At 32.9% G+C, this 12,220-nt stretch overlaps 1 protein-coding gene across 1 annotated transcript; it reads left to right on the top strand.

The window, feature by feature from the left end:
• Positions 1-4,885: 4,885 nt before the first annotated feature.
• LOC114278758 (zeatin O-glucosyltransferase) lies at positions 4,886-11,600 on the top strand. Its single transcript, XM_082898402.1, has 3 exons — positions 4,886-5,324; positions 9,858-10,133; positions 10,595-11,600. Exons 1-3 carry the CDS (start codon positions 4,907-4,909, stop codon positions 11,338-11,340), a joined length of 1,440 nt encoding a protein of 479 aa, XP_082754528.1. The 5' UTR covers positions 4,886-4,906; the 3' UTR covers positions 11,341-11,600.
• Positions 11,601-12,220: the final 620 nt, after the last annotated feature.

Raw genomic sequence — 12,220 nt, 5'->3', positions numbered from 1 at the left:
AAGATATAATTTGTTAATCTATATATCTATCAAAAACATATATATCTAAATCTTTATTTTGATATACTCATTTTTTTTTCTCCTATCACATATTATCTTTTTTTATTTTAAATTTTTTATCTTATGAAATGCTCTTATCTATAACTTCTTATCTTCTATTAAATTCTTAACCTTCTCTTGATAATTTTTATTATTCGTTATTATCTACCAAATGATAAAGATTATAAAAAAAAAAATTATCGCTCTGAATGAGAATAGTATTAATAATGAAATAATAAAGGCTACATGGGAGAAGGTAGCACAAAAATCTCACAAAATTAATTTTCTTCACTATATTTATAAAAGGTAATAATTTGAGATTCTTTCTATTAGTTATTAAAAATAATTTGCATTAGATCATTATTATGTTTTTTTTTTTTTAATTTTTTTATAAGGCTGTCATTCGTTATAGTATTTTTTCAATCCCATCTCCAAATTCTCTCTTTGAAATTTTTGCTTTTTCAATAATTAAGTTTAGAATCAATTTCTTATCAAATTTGTTTTCTTGATCCTTATTTTATTGAAGGATCGAGACGAATAAAACTTTCATATAATATATGAAATTAATGAATATAATACAAAGATGATAGGGAAGTACTACATATTTGTCAATATCTCTATGTTATTATTAGTTGATTTGCTAGATTATACTATCAATTTAAAGTCCATATGATTTAATTCAATGTTCATGACTCTATTTGTATTTGACCATTTTTTCGTTGAGTAACCGATATAATTTTTTTTTTTTTGGTATATAATGATTAAAGCTATCATTTGTTATATTTTTTTCAAGTACAATTCAAATAATTTTTTATCATTTTTTTATAAATAAAATGGATTAAAACTATTCTCTTATATAATTTTTATAATACTATGACATTCTTATCTTGATTAATTTTTTTAAAATGACGTAGGAACTATGCCAGTATTATTCAAACTATGGAGAATGATTTATACTTTGATATGATATGAGTGTGTCATTGATAGAGGAAATCAAAGATAGAGAGTTGCTAATATAATCAATTAATTATTTGTTTGAGAAGTTCTTTTTATAAGCAAGGCAACAAACTTAGATTAAATTTTTTTAAAAACTACTTATAAATTATAATTAAAAGTTGATATTTATTTATAATTTGATCCCACAATAATAATATACACCATTGATTTAAAAGTCCAAGTAAATTTATGATAACTTTTCTGAGCTTATAGAATTTCTCTTTTTTAATGTTTTGTTTAGTTTGATACAAGTTATTTATATTATCAAGTAATTGTGATACTATTATTCTCAACAATTTTTATAATTAATAATTTCTTATGCATATCAAATTTTATTGTAAAATTTTGTGAGTTAATTATTGTTAACATCTACCTAGATGGCTTAATATTATGGCTTGTCACTATTAAGATATAATTTAAGATTAAGATGATTTATTTATCACACAAAATATATATAGTCTATTTTTCTATGTATCGCACGGGTTACCGCTAGTTAATTTAGACACGGATGTACACTAGATGACACATCACTTATGTGTGATACATTTTTAAACCTCCAAACCAAGCCTAGGGACTTGCCTGGTTAGACACTCATACTTAAAACTAATCAAACTCACCATAAATTAGATTTGTATTATTTATCAGCTCATAAATCAGTAGTTTGAAGGTGTTAAAATCTGAAGGTGTTAGCATCTTTGGCTATTGCCCAGGATAGTTAAATTTTTTGAACACTTTCAACATGTTGTAAACTTTAAAAGCTCTACAAATTGGTTCATCAAAATGAAGACTATGAGTCCAAAATGTCATTGGCTGGATGGAAAAAGCAAGCAAGAAAGGTGATAGAGAGTGAAGTTTAGAGAAACAAAAAATGAAAAGAAAAAAAAGAGGTTTGGGTGACCCACTACCAACCAGGGAAGTGGGTTCGAAAATTCCATGACTTTTGGGAAATTACAATACTGTATTTATTATTATTATTATTTTTAGAATCTTAATTTATTTAGCTTTTATTGTTTGTTGGACAAACTGCTAAATTGAAATTCTTAAACAACATAATAATTATTTATTTGGTAGTAGGAGTATTTCGGTGCATCTCTATGGGCTGCATCACCAGAGTTTGGGGTTATTTCGTTGTTATTTTATTCAAGTTTTAGAAAGCGTGTGATGCAAGTACAATTGTACAATTTTTTAAAAAGAATAGTATTTCTTCATATTTTTTCAATATTTTTGTCAAAAAATATTATAGACTTTATAAATTTTAATATGATATGTATAATTTATAACTGTATTTTGATCACAACATTATTTACACCGTATCTTTAGGCACGGGCATACGCTAAATATAAATAAATAAAATAATTAACGATATTCGATTAACTTAATTTTTTTAAAATAAATTTTACTTAATATATTTAAAAATATAAATAATTTAAATTATTAAAAATAAATTCTAAAATGAGCCCAACAATAACTATTGTGAAAGGGACACAGCAGCCATCCGAATTCGGCATGACCCAGTATGTGATCTTATCCAGAACAAGAGAAAATATAATATAATAGGAAAGATAGAAGAATGAAGTACGGCATATCGTTGAATACAAAACAACAACACGACAAATTACCTTTGGATTCATTATTGTCGTCATCACTTACATAATCTACAAAATAGTACGTACCATATATATTTTATAATTTAAAAATATATGATATAATTTTATATTTTTTGAGTTATAATTACAAAATTATAACAAATTATTATATGGGGCATAATTAAAAATTTTATGAGTAATAATTAAAATAATATCATAATTAAAACAAAAAATTAGTCATAATTATATAAAAAAAAATAGAATAACCAAGAATATATAGACGTAACAACTAAATTTTTTAAGACAAACTTTACTTTATCCCTTCCAGTTTGGCTCTTATCCACATTAACTCTTTTCATTTAAAAATAATCACATAATCTCTTTGTCGTTTGTGCACTGAAATATATTGTTTGGCCCGTTACCGATTTAATAAAAAATATTAAAATACCCCTATACATAAGCAACCTAGGTGTATGAACTATAAATATTTTCATCATTTATTTGGGAGATAAAATACACTTTAACCCTCTATGCTTTATTTAATGTGCAATTTACTCCATGAAAATATGAAAATGAGGACAATGGGGTAAAGTGAAATGTAACAAAATTTTATAATAAAAAATTAAATAAATTACAAATATACCATTGAGATTTATTTAAAATACGAATTGTTCTTTATAATTTTTAAAATTACAAATACCCTCTTTAAGAATTTTTTATTTAACAAAATTAATTTTAAAAATGAAGTATCTACATATTCTCCTATATAATAATAAAATTAGCTGAATTATTAATTGAAATATATTTCTAACATTATTAAAATCTGTTAATTGATTTGATAATTTATTGATAAAATTGGTCATTTGTTATGAAATTAGAAATTTTAAAGGATGTGATGTAATTTCTAAAATTACAGGGGGCAATTTATATTTGAAACAAATTTCAAAATGTGTATTTATAATTTATCCTAAAACATTTATATAAAAAATATGTAATAATGTTATAGGAATTATAAACAATAATTATAAATTTCGTAACTTCTAACCAATAAATATAAATGAGGTATATATTATTTTCGAGGGGGTTCCCTCCCGTCTACATTTTGAATTAGAGAGTACAATTTAGGCCATTTGAGCCGACCTCGGGTTGTTGATATAAAACATTAAATTTTTATTTTATTTTATTTTTTTAGTACTTCTCAAATAAGTCATTTATAAAAAATAAAAATTATATTATTCGGATATCAATAATTATATATTTTGATCATATTTTTCTTAAACAAATGAACATCGTATTTTTATAATTATATTTGTTGTATTTTTTATATATATAAAAAATGTGATGTAAACATATAATTATCGATATTCAATCAATTTAATTTTTTTTATAAATAATTTACTCAAAAGGCATTAAATAATAAACAGTTTAGATCAATAAAGTGGAGCCCAAATGAGTTCGAATCGTCTATATTGAGAAAAATGCAATTAATCTCTCTCTTTTGACATACTTACATTGGATTCTAATTATATTTTATTTTTAAAGGGTTGTTTATGAATAATTTATTTAAGTAAGTTTTTGACCTTTTATAAAAAAGATGGGCAAAAATGTAGATAGGTGATATGATTAAAAAAAGAAAGACAAAAAGACAATAATATGCTATTTTAGAAGGCATCCAAATAAGATAGAAGTAACTGCAACTAATATATGTGGCAGGCAAACATTGAAATAAATAAAAATAAAAATAAAAATATATTTTAATAAAAAAGATATGACAATATCATTTTTCATTCATAAGACTAACAAATTACTATTAAAAATAGAATAAATTACAAATATACCAATTGAGGTTTGCTTAAAATACAAATTGTCAACTGTGGTTTGAAAAATTACGAATTTACCATTGTCAAAATTTTTCATTAAATTTCTAATTGCTTTCCTATAAAATAATAATTTTTTTTGAATTATTAATTGAAATAAATTTCTGGCATCGTTAAAAACTGCTAACTGTTTTGCTTATTTATTAATAAAATGGACTATTTGTTATGAAATTAAAATTTCAAGGGTGGGATGTAATTTTTAAAATCGAATTTAAACAAATTTTATAGGGTGTATTTATAATTTAACGATTATGTAAATTAAAATTTTAAGAAATTAATTAAATTATGTCAAAAAAATGTTAAAAATAATTTTTATTTTTTTCAAACTAGAATAATTACCCATCTCTAACTCATGTCTTATAAATATGTATGTGCCCAAAGACAATGTTGAAGCATGGGTCCATTTCAATGGCGAAAAACCACAACCATGGCCAAAATGCCCTAGAACAACACCAAGTTGTGGTGGTGATGGTACCATTTCCAGCACAAGGCCATCTCAACCAACTCCTCCAACTCTCACGCCTCCTCTCCTCCTCCTCCTACCACCACCACATCCCCATCCACTACGTTGGCTGCGCAGCCCACAACCGCCAAGCCAAGCTTCGAGTCCACGGTTGGGACCCCATTTCATCAACCAACAACAACAACAACAACATCCATTTTCATGATTTCTCAACCCCTCATTTTCTCTCTCCTCCACCCAACCCAAATGCCTCCATTAAATTCCCTTCTCACCTCCAACCTTCCTTCGACGCCTCGACGCAGCTTCGCGAGCCGGTCGGGGCATTTCTACGAACACTCTCTGCCTCTGCTCGAAGAGTCGTTGTTATTTGAAATAAATATTGAGAGAGAGAGTGATTGAAAGAGCTAATACACTCTGTGATTCAATTGTGTATTAAACATAAAGAGAAGGCTCCATTATATAGGAGAGCTAATACAACATCATTATGATACTACATTATGAAAGCAAACATATAAAAATACAAAGTAGCCGAAAGTTGAAGGCACTAGCCGAAAGTTGAAGGCACTACCTAAAGCACTACAATAAATCATCTGATGGAGAAGCACTACCTATTAAATATATATTAATGATATAAGCATGCAGTTGGTTTTATTACATTAACAAATAGCTTGCTTTCGGTTGGATTATTCATGAATTGACTGACCACACTAACAGAGAAGCCGATGTCTGGCCTTGTATGAGAAAGATAAATGAGTTTTCCCACAAGACGTTGATATCTCCCTTTATCACTTGGTGCACTACCGTCACTTTCTTCCAGTTTGATAGTTGTGTCCATAGGTGTGTCTGCCGGCTTGCATCCTAGCATCCCTGTTTCATTCAGTAAGTCTAGAACGTATTTACGTTGTGAGACTGCTATACCTTTCTTTGACCTAGCAATCTCCATTCCAAGAAAGTACTTAAGGTTTCCAAGATCTTTAATCTCAAATTCCTTTGTGAGGAATTTTTTAAGTAAGCCAATTTCCTCTTCATGATCACCTGTTAGAATTATGTCATCCACATAAACAATGATAATTGCCAATTTCCCTCCTAGGGAGTGCTTCACAAATAATGTATGATCGGATTGACATTGAACAAAACCGTACCCTTTCACTGCCTTAGTGAACCGTTCAAACCAGGCCCTGGGAGATTGTTTGAGACCATACAAGGATTTTTGGAGTCTGCAAACTTTGTTGGAATTTAATGTTGTCTCAAGTCCAGCAGGAATGTCCATGTAAACTTCTTCCTCTAAGTCACCATTGAGAAAGGCATTTTTCACATCAAGTTGGTGAAGTGTCCAATCGAGATTAGCTGCCAAGGATAAAAGTACACGAACAGTGTTGAGCTTGGCAACTGGAGCAAAGGTTTCTTGATAGTCAATGCCATAGGATTGGGAGAATCCTTTGGCGACCAACCGAGCTTTATAACGTTCTACATTACCATCTGCCTTGTGTTTTACTGTGAAAATCCACTTACACCCAACTGGTTTCTTACCTCTTGGAAGATCAGTAATTGCCCAAGTACCATTCTTTTCCAGAGCCCGAACTTCCTCATTGACTGCCGCCTTCCACTTCGGATACTTGAAAGCTTCCTGAATATTCCGAGGAATGGGTATCTCCGTGATGCTAGACGTGAAGGCACGAAACGAAGGTGATAGCTTATCATAAGAAATAAAGTTCCCAATGGGATGCTGAGTACATGATCTAACTCCTTTTCTCCAAGCTATGGGCATATTAAGAATACTATTTTCTAACTCAGAATTATCAGTACTATCTGTGGGAGGAAGATTGTCACCTGGAATGTTGCTTGGATTAGAACCCGGTTCAGCCTCATGGGATTGTTGAGAAATTGCTCCTTCCTCCGTTTCCTCTTGGATGTGCTCATTATCCCGCAAGTCAACAATGAACTCAGAATTTTCGGCAGGTAAAGATTGATTCAATGACTCAGGAGGTGTGGGATTCTTGGTGGTGATGGATGGCTCACTAAATGACTCAAGGGTCCAAAATTGATTTTCCTGGGGTGGAGTCTCCCCCTGAAGAACGATTTTAGGGTAGTAAGACTGGGTTTCAAAAAATGTGACATCCATGGAATTGTAGAATTTCCTTGTGACCGGAGAGTAACACTTATACCCTTTTTGATGTGACGAATACCCAATGAAGATACACTTGAGCGACCTAGGATCAAGTTTACTTCGATACTGTTGATGGATATGAACAAAGACAGAACACCCGAAAATTTTTGGTGGGATAGTGGAGATGAGGCGAGTAGTTGGAAAGGATTTTAGGAGAAGTTGACAAGGAGTTTGGAATTGTAGTACCCTAGATGGCATCCTATTGATAAGGTAGGCTGCTGTAAGAACAGCTTCCCCCCAGAAGAATTGTGGAACATTTGTGGAAAACATTAGCGATCTAGCAACATCTAACAAATGTCTATTTTTCCGTTCAGCGATGCCATTTTGTTGTGGGGTGTCAACACATGAACTTAAGTGAACTATCCCTTCTTTGGCTAAAAATTCTCCTAGAATGGAGTTGAAATAGTCCCGAGCATTATCAGATTTTAGAATTTGGATTTTTGACTGGAATTGTGTCTGAATCATAATTTGAAAATTTTTGAAAATTTGGCTTGTTTCAGATTTGTCTTTCATGAGGAAGACCCAAGTTAATCTAGTATGATCATCTATGAATGAGACAAACCACCTAGTACCAGTTACATTTTTTATTCTTGATGGACCCCAGATATCACTATGAATTAGTGAGAATGGACGAGACGCTTTATAGGATTGAATGGGAAAATGGGACCGTACATGCTTAGACAATTGACAGATTTCACAATCAAAAGGTTTTGGAGTTTTAAATAATGAAGGAAATAAATGCTTGAGATACATAACATTCGGATGACCTAAGCGATAGTGCCACAACATAATTGCTCTATCGTTATTTTGACACGAAACCGAAAAAGAACTACCACGAATTGCCGTTTGAGGTTGTTCCTGTGGATAGTGGCGTTCCTTAAGGATGTAGAGTCCAGAGCATTCCTCAGCATTGCCAATCGTCTTCCCCGAATCCAAATCCTGAAATTCACAATGAGTGGAGAAAAAATTAGTAACACACCTCTTTTCCTTAGTGAGTTTACTAATTGACAATAAATTACAGTCCAAGTCAGGAACAAGGAGAACAGAGTTGAGAATAAGATTCCTAGACAGCACAACTGAACCTATACCAGCAACCTTTGATAGTGAACCATCTGCTATTCGGACCGTTAAATTATTTTGACATGAGCTATATGTATCAAAAATTGTTGCATCTCCCGTCATATGATCAGATGCTCCTGAGTCCACAATCCAAGGTTTTTTACGTTTCTTACCAACAGTAAAGGCGTTCAAAGAATTACCTTTGTGAGCCAAGGTTCCGGATCCAATGATGTGGTTGGAAGACGAACCAGATTGTGACTGTAGTAGTTTCTGGAGCATCTCCATTTGCTCCTTGGTGAAAGGGCTTGCTTCAGGTTGTGGTGATCGTTCATTTGTACCTACATGATTACCTCGTCCTTCTTTCTCAAGAGGCTGACGTGGCTTCCAATCTGCTGGCTTTCCATGAATCTTCCAGCAAGTTTCTCTCGAGTGACCCGGCTTTCTACAATGATCACACCAAGGCCTACCTCCTTTATTTTTCTGACGGTTGTCAATAGGAGCGAATTGAGTCTTAAGAGCCGAGCTTTCTGCCATATTCAGTTGTTGATGGGATCCCATCATGAGTTTTTTCCGGCTTTCTTCGCGACGGACTTCAGAGAATGCCTCTCTAAGGCTAGGTAGCGGTTTTACTCCCATAATTCTTCCTCTGATTTCATCAAGATTTGTGTTTAATCCTAACAAGAATGTAAACACACGCTTCCCTTCGACAATCTTTTTATACAACAAACCATCAGCAACACACTGCCAGTTATGAACCTCAAACGTATCAAGTTGACGCCATAGACGAGTAAGGGTATTGAAATATTCAGTTACCGTAAGATTGTCTTGACGTAAATCGTGGAGGGAGCTTTCAAGCTGGATGATTTCAGATGTGTTTTCCTTGTCTGAAAACGTTTCTTTTGCCATGTCCCAGATCTCTTTGGCAGTATCAAATGACAGAAAATTTTCGCCAATGTCAGTGGTCATAGAGTTGACGAGCCACGACATGACCATGTTATTTTCAGCTATCCACCTTTTGTAGGTTGATGCTGTGGTTTCTGGTAGTGCTGAGGCTCCGGTGATGTAGTCGTCTTTCTCCTTTCCCCGTATAAACATTAATATGGATTGAGACCATTGCAAATAATTTTGCCCATTCAGTTTATGGGCGGTGATCGGAAGATGAGAGGTTTCCATTTGATGAGAGGATAAAGATGATGAGATGATAATATCAGAAGAAGAGGAGGATGAGTCGATAGCCATTCCAAAAGCTGGACCGTATTTAGGCATGAAATAGAAGAATAGATTTGAGTAGAAGAGAGAGACAACAAAAAAAAATATTGATGATGAGACAGGATTACACCTGCTCTGATACCATGAAATAAATATTGAGAGAGAGAGTGATTGAAAGAGCTAATACACTCTGTGATTCAATTGTGTATTAAACATAAAGAGAAGGCTCCATTATATAGGAGAGCTAATACAACATCATTATGATACTACATTATGAAAGCAAACATATAAAAATACAAAGTAGCCGAAAGTTGAAGGCACTAGCCGAAAGTTGAAGGCACTACCTAAAGCACTACAATAAATCATCTGATGGAGAAGCACTACCTATTAAATATATATTAATGATATAAGCATGCAGTTGGTTTTATTACATTAACAAATAGCTTGCTTGATTTCCAATATTATTCATGATTCTTTGATGGCTTCTGTGGTTCAAGATGTGGCGTCGATACCAAACGCTGAGTCTTACGTTTTTCGTAGTGTGTCGGCTTTTACTCTCTTTTTATACACTTGGGAAGCCATGGAAAGGCCTTTTGCAATTGATGCCGAGATACTCAAAGACGTTCCTTCATTGGAAGGGTGTTTCACTGCTGAGTTTGAGAGATTCCTTAGCAACCAAGTTGATTACCAAAAGTACAGCTCTGGCTATCTTTACAACACCAGCAAAGCAATTGAAGGTCTTCATTAATTTCTTGACTCATATTTTTCATATATTTATTTGGGTAAATTAGGTCCTTTAAAACCTTATTTTGGGTCTCGTAATTTAATTTTGTGCTTATAGTTTTAATTTTGTTACAATCTGATCCCTCTATTATCCATTGTAACATTTTAAACCAAAACAAATCATGTGCAAAACTAAAGAGTCTAAAGTGTAACATTATACTGGTCGTCTTTGTAATTTGTTTTAAATTCTATTTTAATCCCTCTAGTTTTATACATGTTATTTTTTGTGACAATAAGTGATAGATGGATCAAATTGTAATTAAATTAGAAGTACAAGAATCAAATTGTTGAAATTAAAATTATAATAACTAATAATTCACTGATTCTTAAATTATAAGGGCTAATAATGTAATTTACCTATTTATTTTGTCATATGTTTGTAATTGCTTTGGTGTCTAAAATCCCAACCCAACAGGTCCGTACCTCAATTTGCTTGCAAAGGAACAGATCAGCAAAGGCAAGAAACACTGGGCCATTGGACCATTCAATCCCGTGGCAATACAACACAGCACAAACACCAATCAACGCCATGAATGTTTGAAGTGGCTTGACAAACAACCTCCAAACTCAGCGATATACGTTTCTTTCGGAACCACCACCTCTTTCACCGATGAACAGATCAGAGAGCTCGCAGTCGGGTTAGAACAGAGTGGTCACAAATTCATTTGGGTACTCAGAGAAGCTGACAAAGGAGATGTGTTTGTTGGAGAAGTGAGGAGAGCTGAGCTGCCAAAAGGGTATGAAGAGAGAGTAAAAGGGAGAGGCATGGTGGTGGGAGAGTGGGCGCCACAGTTGGAAATTCTGGGTCACCCATCAACAGGTGGGTTTGTGAGTCACTGTGGTTGGAATTCATGTATGGAGAGTCTTTCTATGGGAGTTCCAATCTTGGCTTGGCCAATGCACTCGGACCAGCCAAGGAACACTGTGCTCGTGACCAAATTTTTAAAAGTTGGTGTGGTTTTAAAGGATTGGGGCCGTCGAGAGGAGTTGGTTACGGCGACAATGGTTGCAGAGGTGGTGAAGAGATTGATGGGTTCGGAGGAAGGAGACAATATTAGGAAGAGGGCGGCGGAATTAGGCGGAGCCGTGCGGGAAGCAGTCGCGGAAGGTGGCGTTTCTCGCATGGAGTTGGACTCTTTCGTTGCTCATATCAGTAGGTAGATTTTGGATTGATAAAAGCCTATCTCCCAGAAAAGCACAAAATCTTTTCTTTTCTGATTCCATTTTCCGGGTCAATAAACATGCTGTTTGTTTGTGATTATGACCTGCATTTGGATTGCAAACATCTTTTGTGATAATAATGGTGTGTGATGTGCTCTACACAGTGTTCCTTTAATTACATGCTCACGAATTTCTTACGTTTAATGTTAAAATTGCGGGATTGTTTATTTATTTATTTGATAATATTTTTTATTCTTAAATTTTCATTTGAATTTTGTTTTGATTGATCTTCTTTTCTCAAAATATGTAAGTTACGACATTTGTAGGTTTGATTATCACAAATGTCATAACAAATGTCATAACTTAATTGTATGAGACTCATAATTATTGTTAGAAATTGGACGCTCATGTGACATGACCCTTTGAACTTTTTGAACTTGAACCTTTTGAACCTTATCTATGTAAATTTGAATTTGAATTTGAATTTGAATTCAAAACTTATTTGGATAACCACTCAGGATATCCATGTCTATCATATCAACTGATATGGATAGATGAGATATTATCCTATGTATCTGATATGATATGGGATATGGATGATTAAGAGAAAAACAACATATGTTTTTTATGTTTTTTCCTATATACTGTCTCTCTCCCGAAAACAACGATCAAGCCATTTTGCACTGTGATTTGTGTGGGTAATATTCATTTTGTAATATCACTCCACTGCTGGGTTGGTTGTTCACTCCCTAGAAGCACGTGATTTACCCACGAGATCCTTCACTTCAGACTCTACTGAAAAGGTATGACTATGAAAACTTTTCATCCGCTGCGTTATACTTTGTTTCACATTGGTATCAGAGCTTGAATGGGTATTTTC

The sequence above is a fragment of the Camellia sinensis genome, chromosome 12 (genome assembly GCF_055761805.1).
Source record: "Camellia sinensis isolate YWXY chromosome 12, ASM5576180v1, whole genome shotgun sequence".
NCBI lineage: Eukaryota > Viridiplantae > Streptophyta > Magnoliopsida > Ericales > Theaceae > Camellia > Camellia sinensis.
Note: the sequence above shows the minus strand (reverse complement) of the source record. Positions and strands in the feature narration are given on the sequence as shown.

Bases quoted from the DNA above. Each gene is read 5' to 3' on its own strand.
- LOC114278758 (XM_082898402.1), top strand. From the start codon at position 4,907: ATGGCGAAAAACCACAACCATGGCCAAAATGCCCTAGAACAACACCAA. The intron at 5,325-9,857 runs TTATTTGAAATA...TGATTTCCAATA, and splicing joins CTCTGCTCGAAGAGTCGTTG to TTATTCATGATTCTTTGATG. The intron at 10,134-10,594 runs GTCTTCATTAAT...CCAACCCAACAG, and splicing joins CACCAGCAAAGCAATTGAAG to GTCCGTACCTCAATTTGCTT.